Source organism: Talpa europaea (assembly GCF_964194135.1).
Source record: "Talpa europaea genome assembly, chromosome: 9".
Classification (NCBI taxonomy): Eukaryota; Metazoa; Chordata; class Mammalia; order Eulipotyphla; family Talpidae; genus Talpa; species Talpa europaea.
The window spans coordinates 16,933,197-16,957,094 of record NC_140076.1 but is presented as its reverse complement, the minus strand read 5'-3'; the positions used below and the strand labels follow the sequence as shown (position 1 = coordinate 16,957,094).

Here is a 23,898-nt window from a genome sequence, read left to right as displayed (position 1 = left end):
GGGTTAGGGTCTGGGCTACGAAGTCAAGGAGGCCTGGGGGCATGTGGTGTGAGGCAAGGACTAGCTAAGTGAGCTTGGGTAAGGGGTCTAACCTCTCAAGTCTCAGTCTCCTTATCTGTAGAGTTTACATGTCCCACTTCCCAGAGACATTGAGAAGAATGAGTGACCTAATGGGTGTGAGCTCAGCACACAGCTTGACAGGTAGTAGGTCCTCAAGAACGGGGTAGGTCCAGAACTCATCTCTGTGGGGCCCCAGTGTGCACGCTCGCTGTGCGCCTCTGCCTGCTCCCTCCAGCCCACTGCCCCACATCCAGGGCCCTCCTTCCCCAAGACTCACAGGCAGGGATGGGCTCCTGCCGGCTGCCCTTGACCTTGTCTTTCTTCTTTGTGGCATCCCAGCCTTCAAAGAAGCTCTGCCAGAAGGGAAAGTGGTAGTCAGTAGGAAGGAAACCCCCTCACCCATAAGAACCCCCCTTCCCCCTCAGCCAGCATGATATGGCAGGATGGGGACAGGACAACAGTAAAGTCAGGTTCAGGGACAAGCTTGAGGCCGGAGAGAAAGTCACTGGATATCTTTTATCAGAGAGGGACCAAGTTCAGAACCAAGGGTGGGGGCAGGGACATGAGAAAAGAGGGGCAGAGTTCAGAGACATTTTAGAATGAGAGTCAGGTTTAGTTGAAAAGAAGGCAACAGTGGGGGACAAAAATAAGGCTGGGTGCTGGTGTCCAGATGGAGGTGGCACAGGAGTCCAGCTCAGGAGGAGGCTTAAGGTCCACTGCAGTTACGGTGGAAATCAGGGCCTGTGTTCCAGGGAGGGTGAAGATGGAATCATGATCGAGATCCAGAGGCAGAGTGAGATAGAATTCAAGGCCAGATTTCAAGGCAGGGTTAGAAAGTAGAAATCAGGGCAGTCTGAGATTGGAATGAAGGGAAGATCAAAAGGGCTGGGATGAATTGGGGGCAGCCAGAGTAGAGTCCACCCATTGCCAGTGTCAGGTCCGCAGAGAGGAGCAGCTGGCCAAGGTGCTGGCAGCAGTCTGGCCGGGCTGGGGCCGTGCACCTCGTACTCCTGCTTGAAGCCGTAACCCTCAGCCGTCTTCATCTGGTTAATGTGCTGCAGAAGGTCAGCCACACGCACAGCGGGATGCAGCTGCCCCGTGTGGTACGGGGAGCCCTTCCGGCCACACGGACGCCTGGGTGAGCCCCCCAACAGACTGCTGGCCTCGGTGACCCCACCACTGCGCTGGTCCCCTGTAGTCAGAGAAAGGGAAAGAAGTTCCTGCCTCGGTGACCCCAGATGGACTTGCAGGGCCAAGGGAAGGAAGGGAGCACTGCCACCCTGCAGGCCAGCTGGGTGGTTCTCTGGAGCCAAGCAGGCTAGCTGCGCCCAGCCTGGGTGAGCCTGGCCTCTGCACCTCCGTTTTCCCTTCTGTAAAAAATGTGGGTCGGATCACATCACCTCTGGGGGTCCTTCAGCCCAGCCCTGCCTGCTGGGATCCTGTGCTCCCCCCTCTTTCCACCCCACTGCTCCCCAGCAGGACCACATCCCTGACTTCACCACGCTGCCTGCAGGGGGCAGCACTCAGCAGAAGCCGGGAGGGATCCCCTCCCCCACCTCCCTGCCTCTCCCTCTTCAAAGGAACAGTCCGGAACACTGGCAACTCCTAGTAATTACTCCCATTCAAAGACAAGCAAATCCCGAAATTAGCTGCCGCCACCCCCTCTGCAGATAAATGCGAGACACCTGAATAGAGGCGTTTCTCCTGCGCAAGCATTTCCATTGTCAGCCTGTGCAGCAGCCTCAGCCTATGGGGGAGGTTAAGAGGGTCACAGTGCCCCCACATCAGGGAGAGCTGCCCCTCCCCCCAGGCCCACCCACTCTCTGGCTCTTCAGGGTCTGCATCCCCAGGACATCCCAGCCGGGTGCCTGAGATCAGGTCCTGAGATTGAGAAACCAGCCCCATTCAAGTCACACCCACCTTGGGACACTGGATCCCACATACACACTTAACACTCATCTCCCTGTTGGAGAAGGTGCAAGGTCTGGGGGACTCCTACTGGGGCCTAGATGCCAGCCCCCTCCTGTCTTAATGCCTTCGCACACGCTATTCCCTCTGCCTCCAACACCTTTCCCCTCCTTTTTTGGTCTGATGAACGTATACTTATCTCCCAGGTCACAATCAAAACAGCCCTCCTTGGGGGAACCTTCCCCAGTGCTGGGCTCTAAATCTATGACACCTGAGTGACAGAATGAATGCACGGGCACCAGGACAGAGCCCAGTGCAGTTTCACTTCCCAGGCTCCCACCTCTGTCTTTTTAAATCTGGGAGACTGTGTGCCCTACCTGCACCCCCTGTCTGCACCAGGGTTAAAAGTTGATGCAACGCCAGAGCGGGGAGCAGAGCAGGCAGAAGGACTGAAGTACACTGCTGAGGGGAGCAGCAGGCGGCAGGAGAGGTCTGCGCGCCATGTGGGACCCTCCTCCGGTGGCCGGGGAGCAGCCGGGGATCGAACCTGCGCTCTGCTCCCCGATCTGGCTCTGGTGAATTCTCTCACCCTCCCGCGCTTCTGACTGTACCCAGTGCTTGTATAAACAAAACAAACAAACAAACAAATAAATAAATAAAACATGCCTCTATTAAAAAAAAAAAGTTTAATAAAAAAAAAAATTTGATGCAACAGCAGTGCTCGCCTTGTTCCTCCTTCCTCAGGAGCCAGTCCCAAGTTGCTGTTCCTCAATGCCTGAAAATAGCTGTTTCCTATGCTGGAGGGCAAATCACAGGCAATTCACACCCTCGTGGTCAGATGCCAAATCTTTAGTTTTACAGATGGGGAAACCAAGGTCCAAAGATATAATGTGCTGGTTGCCAATGTATGTTCCAGAAAGCACTAGTCTTGCCAAATGACTAAGTGGTGGGTATTCCATTGAAAAGAAGAAAAAGAGGAGGATGAGGAGGATGAGGAGGGTCTCAGTGTTTCAGAGGAATCTCTGAAATTCTGGTTTAAACAAAAATAAGTGCTTCTTTTCAGACCACTCAAGGTTCCAACATGTTAGGGTGCATTTAAATCTCCAGGAGGTGAGTGGAAAGAGCAAGTGGCAATAAGTGAGGTTCGTTTGTTTATTTGTTTCATGAAATAGTCTCAGGCCAGCACAGTGTAATATGATTAGAGACAGGCTCTGGGCTCAGCTGACCCCAGATCAAATCCCAGCTCTCTGCATGTGACCCTGAGGATTTTAATTACTCTCTCTAAACTTCCATTCTCACATGTCAAGAGAAGATAAAACTGTAACCCTCCAATATGATGACATAAACACTGAAAGACAAAGCATGCAAGCAGCCTTCCAGGGCCGAGCACTCAGTGAGCACCTGCAGACGGGGCTGTTGACATTGGTCGTTTCCAGGAAAGGGAGGGGCCCCTGGAGTCCAGAGGCCAGGGCAGTGGACTGACAAGAGGAGCCTTCCTGTCTTGGCCCTTCTCCATGTTAGGATTTAGGCCCAGAACTTGATAATTCTAAAGAATTGACTATGACAATCATAAGACAAGCGCTAAGATATCACCAAAAAAAAGATTTCTGCTCGGAGAAGAACTCTCAGCCAGGAGTCTTAGTGCTCTTTGGGGAAACCAGGTCGACAGCACCACAGAGAGCTCTCCAGGTGGAGAAAGGGGCTAAGGATGCCCCGGCAGCTCATCCAGACACAGCCTCACAAGCAGGTGGGGGATCAGCTTGTGATGACTGAAGACAAGCAAAAAATCCAGACAAGCAAAAAATCCCCCCTCATTGGAATCCTGAGGAGAAAGCCAGAGCCAAATCTGGACAGCTTGCAGCTGAGCTCGAGAGCAACACAAGATGTTCTACGAACAATGTTCGACCACAGATCTTTCCATAAAGAAAACAACAGAAAAAGATTGTTTTGTAGGTGAATTCCCCCAAGCTTTCAAGGTGTCAAATATCCAATGTTTCATAATAAGGAAAAAAGAAAAGAAGACTCAATGCATTTTATAAAGAATTTTGATCTAAAAACCAGATAAGAATAGCATGATAAAGAAAAAATTATAGGCCAAAATCTTGAACAAGAGTATAATTACCCTGAATCAAACAATACATTAAAAAAAAAAAATGCATCTTGACCAAGTTAGATTTATCCCAGGAATTTAAGATTATTTTCATATCAGAAAATCTAAAAATCACCTCATTAACAAACTGAAGGAGAAAATACAATAACGCAGTAAGGGCAGAAAAAAGCATTTGGTAAATGGAATATCCATTTAAAATAAAATCTCTTAGCAAACTAAAAACCAAAAGGAAATTTGTTTACTTCATAAGGCATTTCTACCAAAGACCTACAGCAAATTCTATTCTCCATGTTTTAATGTTAGAAACAGTCCTTTTAAAATCAGGAAAACCAGGATTCTGGCTTATAACCACTTCCATTACACATAGTCCTGCAGATTCCAGCCAGTGTCAGGCAGAAAGACAAGGAGGACAGGGTGGGGAGGGAAATAAGAAATGAGAAAGAAAAAAACAAATTGTCAGTATTTGTAGATCCTTGGATTGCACTCAGAAAACCTGAAAGAGTCTACAGACAAATCAGAATTTAATAAGTTTATCAAGAGTATGGATAGAAGACCAAAATATATACATACAAAAATCAACTACATTTCTCTACACTTGCAACAATTAGAAATGTGTTATTTTAAAAGTGTGCCATCTGTGCTGGAGAAACTGAATGTCCACATGTCAAAGGATGAAGTTACACCCTTATTTAACAAAATACAGAAAAACTAACTCAAATGGATCAAAGATCTGAATGGAAGAAATAAAATTATATGATTCCAAAAAGAACATGGGGCCAAGCTTCATGACATTGGATTTGGCAATGATTTCTTGGTTATGACACCAAAGGCACAAGCAAAGAAGAAAATATAGACAAACTGAACTTCACGAAAAGTTTTAAACTTTGTCATCAAAAGACATCATCCAGAGTGAAAATGGCAACTCACAGTGTGGGGGAAGATATTTACAAATGATATATCTGATAAAGGATTAATTAACACCCAGCATACATAGAGAACTACTAACACACACAACCCAATTCGAAAGTGGGCAAAGGGGTCAAATAGACATTTCTCCAAAGATGATACACAATGGCCAAGAAGTACATGAAAAGATGCTCAACTTCACATCATTCATCATTAGGGAGATACAAATCAAAACTCAATCCCACCTCATGCCTATTAGGATAACTGATATCAAAAAGAGAAAATAACAAGTATCTGTGAGATATAGAGGAGTTAGAGCCTTTGTACGCTATTGGTGGGAATGTAAAATGGTTTTTGAGCACAGCTGCTCAAAATATTTTCAATAGATTTACCATCTGGTAAATAGCCAGCAACTCTACTTCTGGATATACACCCAGAAGAATTGAAAGCGTGGTCTCAGAGATATTTGTACACCCGTGATCGTTATTTACAATAGCTAAACCATGAAAGCAACCTAAGTTATCTGTGGATGGACAAATAGATAAGCTAAACATGGTCTATACACACAAAGGAATATTATTTAGACTGAAAGATGCTACAATATGCATGAACCTTGACATGATGCTAAGTGAAACAAGCCAGTCACTAAAAGACAAATATAGTATGATTCCATTTATGTGAGATTGTTAGTCAAAAGCATAGAAACAGAAAGTAGATGGGGTGCCGGGGCAGGGAGTGGGGGGATTAGGGAGATATTGTTTAATGGGGATAAATTTTCAGTTTAAAAGATGAAAAGAGGGCCTCCCTGGTGGCACAAGGGGTTAAGACGCAACCTATGAAGCTATCCACAGCCACTGCAGCACGAGTTCAAACCCTGGCCTGGGATATACCCACACGGTGCAGCAGACCTCTCCTGACTTGCCCGCTGTTTCCCTCAGCAGTGTATTTCAGTAGATCTGCCTGTTGTGTTCCCCACTCTGTCTCTGGTGAATCCTCTCACCTCCCCCCACCTCTGGCTTGTACCCCAGTTCTTGTATGCATAAATAAATACATCTTTAAAAAATAAATAAATAAATAAATAAATAAAAGATGAAAAGAGCTATAGGGGCATATGGTAATGATGGCTATACAATAGTACGGATGTAGTTAATTCTACTGTACACTAAAAAATGGTTAAGATGGTCAATTCTGTGTTATGTGTATTTTACCACCAAAAAAAAAAATACAGTTTGCAATGGAAATAAAAAATACATTTGTTACAGACAATACCTGGTGGTATAGCTAACAAAAGATGTGTTTGATTTTAAGTGCAAGATTTTATGGAGAAAATTACTGAAAGACATTCAAGACCTAAATAAACAGGGTGACATATACGTCATATTCACAAAAAAGACAATTTCGTAAGAAGTCATTTTCCCTAAATTGATCTCTAGATTCAATACACATATATCTAACAAGGTTTTTCAAGGAACTTGAAAAAATGATTTTAAAATTTATAATCAAATGAGGACAAATACAGCCAAGACATCTTTAAAGTAGAATGAAGTCGAAAGGGTTTAATGTTTCAGATATCAAGACTTATTTAACTACAGTAATCAGGCAATGTGGTATTGGCAAGAATCACTGAATTGGCCATTGAAAGAGATTAGGGAGCCAAAAAACAATCCACATATATATGGAAATGTGATAGATGATTAAAGGAGGCACCATACAGGGGTAAAGTATGAACTCTAATAACGAATCCTCAAAGAGTTGGCCTCCCAATAGAGAAAAGTTTTTAAAGCCTTAGTTCATACCAAACACAAAAATCAATTACAGAATAGCATGAAGATTTAAATGTGAAATACAAAATATTAAATGCTTCAGGGAAAAAATTTAATACTTTACAACCTTGCATAAGAAAGAATTCTTCAAGAAAACACGAAAAGCAGAAATCAAAAAGAAAAGATGGATGAACTTGACTGAACTGAAATAAAAACCTGTTCATCCAAACACTCTAAAAATAACCTGCAAAGATGAGCCACAAATTGGGAGAAGATATTTGCAATTCATAAGGAACAAATGAGTATCACCCTAAATATATAAAGAACTCCTAAAAAACACTAAGAAAGCAACAGAAAACCCAACAGAAAATTAGGTAAAAGGCATGAACAGGCATTTTATGGAAGAAGAAACCTGAATGGCCAATAATGATTTGAAAATATGTTCAACCTCATTAGTAATCAGAGAAATGCAAATGAAGACTATAGAGAATTGCCATTTTATACAAACTAGTTGGCAAAAGTGAAGGAGCCTGGAAAATTTTTATCTTGATGTAAAGCAACGAAAACTCTTAAACACTGTTTCTAGGAGTGAACATGGGCAAAGCCACTTTGGAAAACAATTTGACACTGTCTTGTAAAGTGTAACAGGCGCCCACTCGATAACTCAGCAGTTCTACTTTCAGAACCCCCTGTGCAGGTGCATCTGGAGAGGCATCAGAATGTCCATGGCAGCCTCATTTGTAGGAACAAGAAAACTACAAACAAATCAAATGTCCATGGATGGCTGAATAGAGAAATAAATTATGATCTAGTCACACAATGGAAAATGATACATCGGAGGGGAAAAAAAGAATTACTGTGAAACATCCACCTGGGTAAATATCAGAAAGATGATGTTGAGTTGAAACAGAGAGTGATTTCAACTTTATGAAGCTGAAAAATGAGCAATACCATACAAAGCACTGTTTGGGGATACACGCACACATGGTAAAATTACTCAAAAAAAGGCAAGAAAATTATAAATACACATTGCAGGGGAATATTTCTGTCTAAGAGGAAGGTGGGGAATGTAGTCAGAGAGAAGCGCCCAGATGATGTTCTAATTTGACTAGGGAGCTTCACTGGAGTTTGTTGGGTTATTATCACTTTATGATTTTCATAAACATTCCATATTTTCTCTTGTATGAATCAACACTAGATAGAATGAAAAGGTGTGTGAGGAAGCAATTGACAACCAGCTCCCAGCACACATTGCTGGGATCCACCCAACAATCCCCGCATGCCAGTGCTCCACAAACTGACGATCTTCAGCAGCCCGACCGGCAGACGTGGTCTTTATCCCCATTTCGGTCATGAGGAAGCAGACATCCAGAGAGGCTAAGTGATTTGCCCAGTTCACACAACTAAGCCAGGTCTGTCTGAATCCAGAGTCTCCCCTCTTGGCCACTGGTCTGCCTCTCACATGGCAGTTGCTCAAAAAGTTGCCCTGATCCCCTCTGATCATGAAGTATCACTCTCTTCCAAGTCCCTGGAGCACGTCCCACAATTTACATATTTAACACAATTAACCTCACGTTCCCCTTATCAGTCTACATCCAAGTCTGCCGTTTTTCCTAAGCTCCTTCTACAAAGGTACCACCTGTGCCTTGTCTGCATTTCCAGTGCCAGCACTCGTACCCAACAAGGGCACAATGGATGCTTCAACGTCAGGGTATACAGAACTCACCTAATGTGGGGGCTCCCAGAGGGGCGCCATCCTTCTGGGTCAGATGAGGAGGCCCCAGGGCCATGAAGAAGGGGCAAGAGGATCAGGCACTCACCCCGGGGACTGTAGCCGTGGGCGTCCATGAAGGAGAGGCCCAGCCGCTCGTCCTCCTGCAGGGTGCTCTGGTCTGTGAAGCTCCGGTCAACTGCGCTCATCATGTGGGTCTTCTCCTGGCGGTAGTTGACGGTGGCCTTGGTCATGTTCACTGGCTTCCTGCAGAGGCAGTTAATAGGAGATACAGGCCTCAGCAGGCAGAAGAGTGCCCACAATTGGGTAGGAAGGCCCAGCAGTCAGGGGGCCTTAAGACTAGAAGCAACTCTGGAAGCGTCTCTGGATGCTAAGGGGGCCTCTGCCTCCATCCTTCAGTCACCAGACCCAGAGAACTGCTGCCTCCCCCAAAAGAGGCTGCCAGGGTCCCCACGCTGGGGACCTTTACAGAAAGCAAGGGATAGAGTAGCAGCCTGGGGATGAGACGTGGCTCCAAAACTCCCACAAGTCCCGGAAATGAGTCACTACACTATTTTGGTGTCTCAACAGTCACCCTACCCCAAACTGGGAAGATGGCTGCCCCAGCTCCAGCCCAATGCATCCCATATCTATCCTCTCTGTCCCCACCAGAGATGTGCCCAGGATCCTGCAATGCCCCACCATGGCAGAGGGTGTGGCAAGGAGTGAGTTCAGGGGTCTTCCCCTGGGCCCAAAATGAACTCCCACCATAGCTTCTTCCTACCCTCAGAAGCTCCATGCACCACAGGCCTCTAGATGTGTAGAGAGCCACACAGGATCCATATTCCTGCCCACCCAGCCCCTGAGCAAAGGCCCCATGTGGCCCAGGGCTCCAGCCCAGCTTTCTAGGTGGGAAAGACAGACTGTGACTCTGAAACTAGAAGGGAGCTGTCGGAAAATAGGGGGTGGGGAGGCTGGAGGCACAATTCCAAGACTGAGGGGCCAAGCAACAGGCAAAAGGGAATGACTATAGATCCACACTAAAAGTGGACAAGAGTCTCCAGATAAGAGACTCATTCACCTGCTGGACCCTACATCATGCAGGACGTGAGGTAGACCCGAGGAAGGACTTCCAAGTTATGAAGATTCTAGGACACTGAGCATGCACGGAGATGTAGAGGCCAATGAGCATATCTTCCCAAACAGGCAAACTCCAACCATCCTGGCCTGGTTCAAGAGCTGCCTGGGGCGGGGGAAGGAAAGCATGACCTCTGTACACCGCTCCTACCCGGACCACAGTGTCCATCCTGTGCGGGGGGACCGCACTTGTCTGTGTGGGCGAGACAGCTCAGCAGCTCCAGCAGCTCGGCCTCCAACCCCAGCCCCACCCTCCAGATTCCAGGCTTCACCCGCACTTGGCCAGGAGCAGAGCCAAAGGTCCCTGTACAGGCAGTTGAGAAGCCTCTGTGGCTGTGACCTTGACCATCAACATAATAGATAGAGGAGGAGGGAGGGAAGGGAAGAGAAGGGAGGTGAGAAAGGGAAAGAGGAAATGAGAGAATTAAGATGAAGAGGAGGAGGAGATGAGGAAGGGGACAGAGAGAGGGAGCAACAGGCCAGACACCAGCAAACCACAGGGCAGATAGACAGAGGGCCATGGACAGAGGACAGCAGGCGAAGCTGGCTGCACAGTGGAGCCCATAAAGTAATCGCCATGAGAGGCCACAGCCCAGAAGGCGTCTGCAGTGGCACCGAGGGCTCTGCTCCCACCCAGGCCACAAACACCATCCAGCCAGACCCTACACGAGACTGACCCGGAGGGACCCCAACACAGCGGCCTCCAGCCCATTTCAGGGGAATGGAACCCAGACACTTGGAAAAGTTCTGCCTTTAGGTTCCAAAATCCACTGCACAAGTAGATGGGGGAGAATTGCCCTGTCAGGGATTCCTGCAGAAGCCAGGCTGAGGCTCCACATGGGTTGATAGGGGGTGGCTGCTGGAAGAGCTAGAGTGACCTTGGGTGACCTCCACGCAAATAGAGGGTACAGGGAGCAGAGGTGAGAGACCACAATCCTCTGGGCTGGCCTGGGCCACCTGAACCTGCTCTGCAAAGAGGGAGACCAAGCACAGGTATGGGGAATGTTCTGGAAGGTTTACAGAGTCACAGAAGACAGAAACATCCAGAGGCTGTAGAGTCAGATGGGGGGGGGCTGGGTTGTCACCCCAGCTCTGGCACTTCCTGTGGCCTCTGACAAGTGCCTGGACCTCTCTGAGCCTCAGTTTCCTCGTCAGTGAAATGGGAGTGACCCCAGTGCCTGCTTCTGGGATTGTTGGGAGGATTCTGGACACAGAACTAAACCCAGAGGAAGCCACAGGAAGGGTGGTTGTCAGCAGCATGGGCCACCAACTGAGATGGGGCTCCTGGTGGGCTGGGGCCACCTGCTGTGCAGGGACGGCCACCCCACATGCACACAGCACAGGCTGGGGACCCCAGAGTGGGGCCACGTGATGACCTCCCTCGACATGGACCATGTCTGGAGGCAGGAAGCTGGGGAGCAGCAAGGGCTCATGAACAAGAGGAGTTGCCTGGGGACCCAGAGCTCCCCAGGCTTGGGGGCGGCAGGTGACTTGATGACTCAACAGAGCCAGGTCTGAACCCAAGACCCTGAGGACCAGCCAGCACTGGGGACTCCATGACATGGAGAGAGACAGAGCTGGGGAGGGGAGCTCAGACAGGAGGCAGCCATGAATGGCCAGGCAGGGGTGTGGGCGTCCAAGCCTGGCCAACGGGGTGGAGGAGGGGCCCAGCAGGGGCTGGTACTCAAGGCCAGCAGGGCTACTTACGGGTAGTAGGAGTAGGCATAGTGGTCTCTCCTGGCAGCATGCAAAGAGAACAGCACAGTTGGGACCTGGGTCCCTCTCCAAGGCTGGGCCAAGGGCACCACCCAGCCAGCAGGGAGGGGCCTGTACTCTCCGAGCTGGGGAGGGGGCTGACCAGGGCCTGGCCAGGTCAGAGGGGCCTTCCTTGTTCCATGGGCAGGCCTGGCTCAGTCACTGAGGCCAGATCTGAGGCCCCTTCTGCAACCTTCCCCAAGTCTACTGCCAGAGTGGGGAGGAAGTAGGAAAAGCAAAGCTTTCACACACAGACTTATACACACACACTCAGAGAAGTGCACACACTTGCACACACACAGACACACTCATGAGTTTACACATACCCACTGACACACATACTGACGCTCATTCACACAGGACAAACACACATGGACACACACAGACACACAGAAACATCTATTCACAAACACATACAGAAGTGTACGCTCACACATGGACACACACTCACACCCTCAAAGGTAACTGCACTCACCCCTGCAGACTGTCCCCTACACTCCATCCTCTGCCCCTGCAGGGATGCCTTTTCCACACACCTGTGTCTGGGAGGCACCAAGGGGTGGGGGCAGGGTGGGGTTGATTCCAGCAGGACTCAGAAGCCAGCTCACCCCATCGTGGGCACCCCGAGCAAGGCTCAGTCAAGAGTCCCAATACTAGACAAAGGCCCCACAGAGAAGGCAGAGCAGGTGAGGAAGCTGAGCCGGAGTCGCCGTATGCCATGGCCTCTCTGGGGTCAGGGGGTGCCCAGGGCAGGCCCTCGGCCTCCAGACACCTGTCCCAGGACCCTGGCCCCTCACCACCTCTACTCTTTCCCAAGGGCCCTTCCAGGCTCATTCCAGGGACCTCTATTCACCTGCCCCCACATCATCCCATCAGCGGGACCCCAAGGAATGGCCTCCCACAAGGAAATCCTAAAGATTGAGGGAAGGGAATAAGAGGGGCGAGTGGAGGACTGGGCCCAACCAGGGCAGGAGCCCGAGGCAGGCTCAGCAGGGAGTGGGGGAAGAGAGGGAAGGGCCTGGCACTGCGCCTGATCAGCAGCCCGGGGGAGGGGAGGCTGAAAGAATGGCATTCTTTGGGTCTCAGCTGAAATGCCATGACTTCAAAGGGCCTTCCCCGACCACTCCCGACATGCACACTAAATTACATCCCCCTTTTCTCTCTTTCTGTCCCCCCCACCCAACACCTTATTCTTTACACTATTTGTTATCACCTCATCTATTTGTGCTTTTTCTAGTTTAATGCCAAGCTCCAAGACAAAAGCATAAGTGGGCAGCCCCCTTGCTTCTGTTGCTCACGGCCATACCCCCGGGCCCAGGAGAGTGCCCAGTACATTGTAATCTCTCCAAAAATATTTTTTGAATTGAGTCATCAATAAGCGAGGATAAAACAATAAAAGCACACACCTCTGTGAGCTTCCTTTTCCTCCTCTGAACGGTGAGGTTAATAATAACCCCTGGGGCTCTCGACTTCAGCAACAGAAAGAATACTCTGCCTCCCTCCACGGCAGAGTGGGGTTTCCCTCCCCTGGCTTCCCTTCCAGGGCTAGACTCCTGGGTCAGACCCTAGGGCTACACTGGCCAGGAAACAACTTCCTCTGCCCTCAGGGAGCGCTCAGTCCAGCAAGGAAGACACGCATCAAGCAAGGAAGAGAAAGAGCTCAGGGAGAAGAAAGAGAAGGATAGGATGACAGGGACCAGGGACCAGTCCCCTCCTCTCTCAGGCCCTGGAGCTCCCCAGGAACAGGTGCCTCTCTCTGATTGTCCAAAGGGGCAGGCAAGATAGAGAACATGACATCTGCACTCAGCTGTCCCCCTCCCCTCCCCCCTCCCTGTCTCCTTTAACCCCCCCGGGCTTCCTCCTTCATGGGTTGGGGGCAATTATGTAGCTGCCCTCCTTCAGCAACCTCCTAACTGTCCACTACATTCATACTTCAAGTTGATCTGATCACCCCCATATCCCTGCCAGAGCTGCTCTGTCCCATGACACCCCTCAATGCAGGGGCCTGTGCAGAGGTGCGAGGCCCTTCACACCCCTGCACACACTTAGGGGAGCCCTGAAGAGCACAGTGAAGGCAAGGTAGGATCCCGGGGATGTCGTGAGGTCTATCAATTGGGGCGGAATGATTTTAGAGGAGGTAAGGAGGGGCAGTGGGAATCTTAGACGCTTCTGGGGTGGCCTAGCAGGCTTTATGGGGTAGCAGCTACATAAAGTGTAGGGTTTCCTAGGGAGACCCTGGCAGCATCTTTCCCCATCCGCCCCTGGGCCCCGGGTTCTCTTGTCACCGTGGCTGACATCACCCACTTGGTCCACCTTCTCTCCTTGAGGGTTAGATTTCTACGGCCTCAAACACTACCTGCAACTTCCCAAAATCTGACACCCCTCCCAACCTTGCAGCCCTCTCCAGCTGCCGTGCCCCCACCCCCCCACAGTCAACTCCCAGACACCCTGCGGGGCAGGGCCCTGTGGAAGAGGACAGGGCCAGGCACATCCAGCACAACTATGCACAGAGGTGCGAGGCCCTTCACACCCGGCCAGGGGCTCAGGCTTTGCAGAAGCCCTGGGCTCAGACCCCATATCAGCAGAGGGACGGGGTCAGCAGAGGGACGGGGCAAGTTGCTCAGCTAGTTTCCTCGCCCTTGAAAAGGGACTCACACCTGCTTCATGGGTCGGGAGCCAAGAAGGAAAAGTTCTCTGATGTGTCCCAGGGAGGGCACACGGCAGGGGCTCCACCGCTAATGTTCTAGCAGGTGATGTGTGAAGCTCCTGCACAGAGTGATACTCACTACATAACCATTTAAGATATTTTGTCTTATGAAGCTATGCCGGAACAAGGGAAGGAAAAATCAAGAGTCTAACACTCTTAAAAGCCATCTGCTCCCGCACAGTGGGCAGACCCTAACCCAGACTCTCTCTGGAAGTCTCTGTCTTTCGAGTGCCTGGCTAGTTCTCCCTCGCTCTCCTGAATCCTAATTCTCTGCTCCCAGCAGCCATGAGACCCAGCACCAACTCACCCATGTGGCCCAGCCACAGGGGCTACAGAAGACAGAGCCCGAGTGGGTGGGCCTCTGCCCCAGGTGACCTTGGCTGGGTCCATGCTCCCTCTGGGCCTCAGCATCTGCAACCCTCAGTTAAGGTGCTCGAATTAGGGTAACCTGGGGCTGCCTGGTAGGGAATGTGGTGGGGAAGATGGGCAGGGGGCTTGGGGGGCAAGCAAAGGGGTCTTAAAAGCCCACACCCAGCTCCAACCAGAGGTTCAGCCTTCAGCTACTTGGTGTACTGGGACACAGAAGAGATTTATTCGGCATTTTGATGACAGGTTCTATGGCTTTTTAAAATGATTTGAACCCCACTAGACAAGATGTCCTTGAACTGCCTGGCAGCTCTCATTTTCTGGGCTCAGAACCCTGCAGGGTGTCTGGGAGTTGACTTGGGGGGTTAGGGGGCAGGGCAGATGGAGAGGGCTGCAATGGGGGGGGTCAGATTTTAGGACGTTGCAAGTGGTGTTTGAGGCCTAAATTCTAAATTCTGAGATTCTTCAGAGCCCAAGGGAGGGTGAGGCCTGGGAAGAACCATGGCTCAGGGTTCTTGGGGTGAAAGGGAGGGTGCAGCACCCCCACTACTCAAGGGAAACACCACAATCCCGCGGTCAGGGCACACAAGTCAGCAGACAGCTGGGGATTCAAAGTCAGGTCACCTCTACTCACTCCCCTTTGGGACAAGCAAGCAGGCACAGGAAGGCAGGTGCCTATGTCCAGCACAGCTCCTTGGCAGCAGCTACTGAGCACCCTTCCTTGGATAGCGGCACCCAGCGCCAGCCAGACCTGGGCTCCAGCCCAGCTCCTTTTGCAGAGTCTGGCTCCCCACTGCCAGCATGGTCCATGCACAGGCCTGATGTCCAGGCTGGCAGGCCTGCACACATCTGCCAGCCACTACAACCAGCCCCCAGCCCTACCCCTCTGTGCCCACCAGGCCTCCGAGCAGCAGAAGCCTGGGTGAGCCAGAGCACCAACCTCACTCACCCCTTGCGGATGATGATTATAATGGCCCCCAGGAGGAGGATGAGGACGGCAAGTCCCCCCGCACAGATGCCCAGGATAAGCCCCATCTCCTCTGATCTCTGGGACACTTCCAGGGGCCGCTTGCTTTCCTTGCAGGCAGCTGAGGAGAACAAAGCAGGACAAGAATCAGAGGGGAGGGAGGGACCACCTGCCCCATGTCTGCAGGGGTCTGAGCCACCAAGCAAGCCAGACTGCACACACACACGTGCACAAAGACAACAGCCCCAGCCTGCCACGTGCCGTCAGACCCGACTCCACACCTGCCTCACACCTTCTGCAGCCCCCCTTCAACTTCCCCTAACAAGACTGGCTTCCCTCTCCCCTCCACATTCTCAAATCCCACCCTCCATTCTTCAGTGAATGGGGATGGAGGACACCTGGGACCATCAGACCCTCCCTTTGCCCCCCCTGGGAGGTGATGGGGAGAATTATGTACCTGGGCCATGGCTGGGCATCTCAGGATGCAGAACCAACCATCCTTTCTGCCTCGGAACAGGACAATGCCTGCACCTCAGGATCCACACTGCCCCCACCTGCCTTGATCACAGCCCAATGCCCAGACCCAGCCCGTGCCCAGGATCCCCCTTATGACCCAGCCATATGGCTCTCCCTCCACAGACCTCTTCCACCCCCTTCTGTGACTATGGGGCTGGAGTGGGTACGGGTTAAGCCCTGCCCCTACTACCCAGTCTGGGAGAAGGAATCCTCCAGGTGGGGCACACAGGGGCCCAGAAGGGAAAAGCTTCCTCACCCTAAGTGTGCCGGACCAATGTTCTCTGCTCTCACAAGCCTGGCCCTCAGAGTCTGCCTCCCCAGAGCCCAGGAGGGAGAGAAACCCGCCAGCAAAGGACTGAGGGAACCCAGGGGAACTCACCTTTCCTGGCGATGCGGATGCAATTCAGCCGGGTCTCCTGGAGGCACAGATATGGCTCTTAGCACCACTGAAACCACAACCTGACCCTCCTGGGGAAACCTGGGGTGTCTTGGGCCGGGTCAGAGCTTGTCTAGCGCAGAGTGTAACTTAACACACCTATCTGCCAGGAGGGCCTGGGGGAATGAGGGAGGGAGAGATCGAGAAAGGTGTGGGAGTCTGCAAACAGGGTGAGGCCTTAGGAAAAGGGAAAGAGGCCAGCAGAACAGGGAAAAGGAGAGGCTCCAGAAATGGGGCTGGACCTAAGTCTAGATCAGAGAGAAGAGCTTGGCGAGGGTGGGCTTCAGGGAGGAGGCGGGTCCCAGGTCCAGTGAATGCAGTGGCCTGAGATGGAACCCCTCTGGGCTCCTGAGATAGGAAGGACCAGGACCTCAGGAAGACAACAAGGGTCAGGAGGACTTGGGGTTGCGGGGGGTGAAGAGGGTCTTACGAGAGAGCAGGAATCAAAAGGGGTGAGATCAGAAGAGGAGGCGTGGCCCAGAGCATCCATCTCCAAGGTGTCCCCAGTTGCCCCCACCACAACCCTGGCATCTCTCACCCCCTTGAGGTGGCTGGTTGCCTGGAAGTAGATGAGGTAGGCCTTCCTGGGCTCAAGCGGTGGGTTCCAGAAGCCTCGGTAAGTCTGGTTGTCACCCACGGTGAAGGGCATGGCCTCAGGCAGACTGCTGGCCGCCAGTTCAGCCCCGAAGTAGTGCACCAGGCCACGGGCCAGGGCCGCATCGAAGGTCAGTGGCACTGGGAAGCAGTCCTGGCCTCCTGGCTCCCGCCGTAGCCTCCGTGGTCGCTCCTCCTCCACAACCACCTGGTACACACTGGACAGGGAGGGCAGGGAAGTGATCGTGGGACTTAGGGGAGACCATCTGATGACCACGAGCATGGGCTTTGGGTCAAGGCCCTCTGGGGGATGATCACTGCTCTTCTTTCTAGCTGGGCAAATCCCTGGACCTCCCTCCCTGGGTCTCTGTGAGATGGGGGTGACCACAGGGCCAGCTGCTGCATGCAGTGACAACAGGAAGGCAAGTGTAACAAGCTGTCAGAATCCATCCACTGTGATTAACTGTCAGTGAGGCCACAAGAAACTGGGTCCTGCTCAATAGTCCTCAGTTCCCATCCAGACTCCTCAGTGTGTCCTCCTTGACTGGCCCAGGACCTGGGGACCCCAAGCTTCTGGCCTGTACCCCCTGGTTACCTACAGCTCCATCTACCAGAGTTAGACAAGATTCATTCATTCAGAAATTGCTTACTGAGCTCAGACGTGCACCCTGTTGCGGGCACTTGGAGATGTCCTGAACTGACCTTTCGTCGGGGAGACGGCCAGCAAACAGAGACACCCCAGTCTGATAGCCCAGGCTAAAGGAAGTAGAAAAACACCTGTGCCTTGCTGTCCCGCTGTTTCTTCTGAGCTTCTACACTGTGGGGGAGTCACCCAGCACCCTGGGATTTGGCCACGTGGGTTTCATTGATCCCCAAACACCACCTAGGCCCTCTACGGCACCATTTCCCCAGGTTGAGATCAGGTCTCCCCCAGCTCTGGAATGATAATAATCAACATTAGTCATGAAAAAAGTGGGTCTGGAGCTGGGAGGATCCCGGATATGCAGATAAGGAAGGGAGATCCGAGAAGTGAAGGAACAGGCCAAAGGTCGCACAGCCTTCATGCCTCTCCCCTCTCGCCATGTTCCACCCCCTGCCCCCTGCCCCGCCTGCATCATCATCACCCCTGGGACACTGATTGGGGCCCTCACATGCCCCCTCAAGAAGACAAGGAAAGGAGAAGACACAATTGGGTTTCCTAGGTCCTCAGAGTCAACTGCACACGGCCCCTGAGACTCCTGTAAAATAAAAAATGCCCCTCGGGCACCCAGGCTTTACCTCGAGTCTCTCCTGGACAGGCTTTGCAGTGGTAAATATTGGGAGACAAAGCAGGAGAAAAGAGTGGGCTAGAGGAGGCAGTGTGGAAGTGAGGGGTGTCAAGAGCACCTTGGCTTGCTAGGACCTTCCCCTGCTGAAACACAGGCTGTCAGCCTCTCTTAAAACATGCACCTTTGTGGAAGGAGTGAGCAGGCCAGACGGGCAGGGGCTTCACAATAAGGTAGACTTTGCAGACAGACCTGGGTTCCAAATCCCAGCTTTATCACTCAGCAGCTGTGTGGACTCAAGGACCAGTTATTTAGGCTTAGGGAGCATGTTTTCTGATGTGCAAAATAAGGGTGTCAGTACCTACAGCAAAGGCTGCCATGACTCTACAGAGTGGCTCCTGCAGGCAGCACCCCTGCCCCCCCCAGCAGGGCATCTGGCTGACAGTAAGAATGTGCACTCACTGCACTCTCAACTCACACCCTCAGAATCACACACACACACCTCCACACCACACATCACATCTTTATCAACACACACACATACACACACACCAATTTGTCCCAGCACCCTCTCCCCAGCAGAGGCAGTGCCATGCCAGCAGGGACCCCAGCTTCCTCTGGGAAGAAGAAAATGGAGAACAAGCTCTTGGCCACCCAAAGGGATCGCTTTATCTGACTGATCACCTGGCCTTCTAGAAAGCCTTCCATGGCTCCCTGAGCAGGACTCTCCAGGGAAAAAGCTGAGTAGAAATAGACTGTCAGAGTTTCACTTCTCCAAGGTTTTTGAAGAAACGCCCCCCCCCCAAAGAGGCCTGGACAGACCCTCTCCAGGCTAGACACTGGCCAGGGGTCTGATGACAATCACTGCCAGACACCAAACATCCTCAGAGGAAGTGACCACAGCTTTCCACCTGCCCAGAAGTAGACAGTCCTCCAGACCCTCCGAGATCTGTGGGAGACTGAGAGAGTACTAGGGCAGGTGGCCTGGGTGAGGGGCTCTGGGTGAGAGGAGGGGTGTCTTCCCTAGACCCTGACCTCCCTCCTCCATCTAGGCTTTCCCACCTGATGGGCGCGCCTCGGCCCTGGGCCGGCCTCAGCAGCACGGTGATGGTGTTCTCAGACTCACTCAGGGGTGACGGCATGTCGGCATAATCAAAGCTGGGAGCTGGGAAAGGGACAGGGATGTAAGCACAGGAACGGGACACCGGGCCAGGAAGGCCAGGCCTCGGGTCTCCTCTGGCCCCTGTCCTCAAAGCTCATTCCCTTCAGCCTTAGCAACTTTGTCCCCTCTGACCCGACCCCTGACTTCAGCCACTGATGTGATGCCACTGATCAAGCGTCTTCATCCCTCCGACTTGCGCCTCCCTGGCCCCTGACCTCAATCCCTAAAGAAGCAGAAAGTCGAGTAGAAAAATACAGCTATGGAAATACAATGTCGAACAAAACCCAAACACATGCAGTTGTCTTCAAATACAAAACACCAAAACGTTCATTAAAGTAAATCACCATTAAAAAAAGAAGAGCAGAAAGATACTTTTTAATCTAAATAAGTAAATAAATAGTACACGCATCTCAGCCAAGGGCCCTCTATAACCACCCCCAGGATGAGCCCTCTTCCCCTTCTGCCCGCAGAACCCTGGGATTCTGGGCCACCTCCACAGAGGCCAGACTGGAGGCAGGTGGGACCCACCTGAGATGTTGGTGGTGATCTCAGTGAGGGCCGCCTGGCCAAAGCCTTTGCCTGTGCGTGCGCGCACAGAAAACAGGTAGGTGGTGCCTGGGTGCAGGTTGGAGAAGACATGGTAGGTCTCGTTGCGGAGCTTGGAGATGGTCCGTCGTGGGCCAGGCACGTTCACGGCTGGGTCTGATGACTCGATGCTCTGGTAGCTGATCTGGGGGCAGGATGGGCAGGCAGGAGGTGGGCAGTGGGAGGAGGAAGGGCATCACTGGCCCAATAGCCTCCCCCAGTCAGGGTTCAGCTGGGCAAAGGGGAGAAGTTCAATGGGACTGTGGATTCACATGAGCTCAGGCCTCTGGACACCTCCACCTCTCTATTGCCTTCAGGGCTCCAGTTCCCAAATCCGCAGGCCAGACCCTGGCCATAGTTGAAGGAACCCTGATGATCTCCTCTGTCCCCTCCCCCATGAACCTCCCTCTCCAAGCTGCGTGCCCACCTTCCACAAGGGGCCCCGGCTGTAATAGGGTCCAAACCCACCTCATACTGAGTGATGAGGCCATTGGGTTCCTGGGGCTCCTCCCACTTGAGGAAGATCATGTCCTCCAGTGGTGTGAAGGTCAGGGACTCGGCCGCAATCCCGCCAGGCACTGAGAGGGAAAGGCAGCATGGGCCAGGGGAAAGTGGGCTTTGGAGCCAGAAACCTAGGTTATAGTGCCAGTCTTGCCATTTCCTGGCTGACACCTTGGAATACTCAACCTCTCTGAGCCTCGGCTTCCCCATCTGTGAAATGGGGTGATGATAACCCTCCCCTTCACCAGAAGTGAATGATGGCATACAGTATAAGACCCCATGGCCAATGTCAGCGATTTCATTTGGTTCAACGTATTCCTGAGTTCTCCAGAAGTATAGTTGGCATTTTCACTACTGAGCAGGTCACATTCAGTATAGAATGTTTGAATGCTCCTATTTTGTTCTACTTGAGTGGTTTTCAGAAAATATAGACATTTGCCAGAGAAGTGAAAACAACAATTGCATTACGGTGTCAAGATTATGGGTGGAGATGTTTTCTTCTCTAAAAATTTCTAATTGCATAAACAATATGCTCAGTGCAGAAAATCAAACTGAGCAGAGAGAAAATTAATGGCACGTACAATTCCATCACCAAAGGTAAATACTGTTAACATTTTAGCAGAAACCCTTTCAGGTACAGTTTTGCTTCATTTTGCTTTTGCTTTAATGTATTATCTTAACATCAGGCACAAGGAATTTCTTCTAGGAAGAGTGGTCTTTGGTTAAACACCTTGATCAACCATTGTGGGGAAGCTGAAATCCTAAAATAGGGGAAAGCAATGGATAATCAAAGGAAGTGAAAATACTGTGTTAAAATGAACAGTTAACTAGGCAACGCCACTATCCACCCCCCCACAAGGCAAAAATGAAAAAGACAATTTGAAGTGTTGGGGAGGATGCAGAGCAATCCCAAAATTGTCACACACTGCTAGTGGGGAGTGTAAATTTATAACACCATAGGCAAAGCTGTCCGGATATTATCATCTACTTATTTTGAACACATATCCTACAACCTAGCTGATCTGCTCCTAAGCATAAACCCATCATAAATGTGTCTGCCTACAAAAAAAGAAAGAAAGAACTACAAGGAATTTATTTGCAGCACAATTTAAAATATCTGAAAACTGGAAATACCCCAAATGCCCAACAATAGTCAATAGGATAAATAAATGCGCTATATTCACATAATGGACTATTCAGCAGTGAGAACAGATTTTCCAGAAGTGCACATGCACCATGGTTGAATCTTTCAAGCACAGAATTGAGAGAAAGAAGCCAATTATTAAAAAACACACTGCATGAGTCCATTGATAAAAAGTTCAAAACCAAGCAGAAATTAATCTGTGGCATTATAGATCAGGATAATGGCTACCATTGGGAGGTTGTGAGTGGGAAACTACATAAAGGGGGGTTTAGGGGGTTGTGGTGACACTCCTTCTTGGTCTGGGTGTGGTTCATCCTGATGTGTCCAGTCTATGAGAATTCACTGAATTGACCATTTAAGATAAGCACACTTCCTGTAATTATTATACTAATACATGGATGTATCAGGAAGCAAAAATCTGCCATCCCAAATTATGTCTTTGGCAAAAAGGTTGATTTCACGGGAGGGGCTCTGCAAGCTGAGTGGAAGCTTTTGAAAAAGACATTTATATGTAAATTTCTCTAAGGGCAACTCCTTCACTGTACAGGAAGATCTAATCTCCTTATCACTTTTCAATGAAAAAGCAGAATTAAAATCTGCATACCCATATTTACTCTCTCTTCCTTGGTAAACTCTGTAGCTGACCTTCCTCTTTCTAACTTCCCTTGTCTTAGTTAGCTGTTGAAGATGGTATGTGAAGACATGTGGTGGGTTATTCAGTTTTCCTGGTTCTCTTTCATGTCTCTTTCATTGAACCTCTTTTTTTTAACTCTTCTCAATCTGTCTGATGTTAGATTGATTATTTGCCAACCTAGAAAGGCCCAAAGGGGTATGGGATGATTTCTTTTGAGCCCAACAGATGAAAAGTAAAAAATATTAAATAAGAAGCAGTTATTGGAGGGAGGGGTAAGGAGAGAAAAAAAGCAAGAAGAAAGAGGGCCAAGCAGCCAAAGTGAGGCTTGGCCAGGGTGGGTGAAGAGGCCATAACATATCTTGGGGTCACAAGAAGGCAGGGTCAACAGCGTCAACAGACTTTAAAAACGGAATGGTATGACATTCAGCTTGAGGTTGTTTGTGAAGAGTAGCATATGCCACCTTGGCATAAGGGTTATTTTGAGCTGAATTAAGAAGCAGGTACAAAAAGCCCTTGACTAAAAGCAGGACATAAATTTGTAAAGGTTCCTCCTCTCTCTCTATTTTATTTTTTTTTTAAAGAGTTATTTATTCATGCATACAAGAACCAGGGTACAGGCCAGATGTGCGGGAGTGTGAGAGGATTCATCAGAGACAAAGCAGGGAACAGAATAGGCAGACTGACGAAACACACTGCTGAGGGGAGCAGCAGGCAAGACAGGAGAGGTCTGCCGTGCCATGTGGTTATCTCCTTGGCCTGCCAGGACTGAACCCACACTGTAGAGGCTGTGGCGGACAGCTTCATAGTGCTGCACTCAACCGCCTGCGCCACCAGGGAGGCCTCCCACTGTTATAGGGCAGCCCCGATACAAAACGGGTTGCCTGACTGTGGGTCCTCACTTGCGCTTAAAAGGAATTATCAATACTCTACTGCAGGCACACACGAAAGGTTAATAAAAGGTTTATTTACAAGGGAAGGGCAAATGAGGAAATGTACAGCTCAGGGAGAAAAGTGGGAGACAAAGTTTTAAATGCATCCTACCCGATCCACTGATCTGGAATCCCAAATGGCACTCTGAGAGCTGGCCACAAGCCAGGAGCCATGAAGCCAGGAGGTGAGGAGAGAGCGAGCCCCCCAAGGCCCACGTGTCAGATTTTTATACCAAACCTGGCTGCTTAACTCCACCCTCAGGTCCCAGCCACCTTCCCTTTGGTGGTGACTGGATTTGTCTTTCCCAATGTCTTGATGGCTTTGGTCTGGAGTGGGGGTGGAATCCACAAAGCCTGCATGGAATTAGCTCAGGACATCCTTTCTCCCTAACACCAACTCTTTATCAGTAAGGACAGAAGTTAATCACTGAGGCAGCTCCAGAACCAGAGGAATCTATAAAACAAACTTAACTAACTAGCTTTCATCTACCATTAGTTTCCCCATATATTTATCCTTCCTTAATTTGCTGCCCCTAGAAGCTCAAAGCTTTTTGTTTCGCCTTCTTATTTCTCAATAAATGCATTGTCCTTTGGTTAAACCCCAGTTCTAACCACCCCTTTGAGTTACTCATCACTGAGTACTCCCATGTGTATGTGTGAAGCACATGTTAATAAACTTCTGCTTGTTTATCCTTGTTAATCTGTCTTATCTATGTCTAATTTACAGGGACCTGGCTAAAAT

General features: G+C 50.4%; 1 protein-coding gene across 4 annotated transcripts in view; it reads right to left on the bottom strand.

Annotated features, from left to right (window-relative positions):
- The window catches only part of PTPRU (protein tyrosine phosphatase receptor type U), a gene marked incomplete at both ends in the record, with an annotated part of 77,113 nt that overhangs the window by 19,704 nt on the left and 33,511 nt on the right, over nt 1-23,898 (bottom strand). For 3 of the 4 annotated variants that reach the window (XM_084243153.1, XM_084243154.1, XM_084243155.1), the window contains 9 exons: nt 338-413; nt 1,062-1,252; nt 8,568-8,725; nt 15,373-15,511; nt 16,286-16,322; nt 16,881-17,154; nt 19,264-19,366; nt 19,892-20,093; nt 20,417-20,526. In XM_084243153.1, the coding sequence (XP_084099279.1) occupies nt 338-413; nt 1,062-1,252; nt 8,568-8,725; nt 15,373-15,511; nt 16,286-16,322; nt 16,881-17,154; nt 19,264-19,366; nt 19,892-20,093; nt 20,417-20,526 (1,290 nt within the window). Of the gene's footprint in view, nt 1-337; nt 414-1,061; nt 1,253-8,567; nt 8,726-11,302; nt 11,333-15,372; nt 15,512-16,285; nt 16,323-16,880; nt 17,155-19,263; nt 19,367-19,891; nt 20,094-20,416; nt 20,527-23,898 lie in introns of all 4 variants that reach the window. The other variant, XM_084243152.1, reaches the window with a different exon arrangement.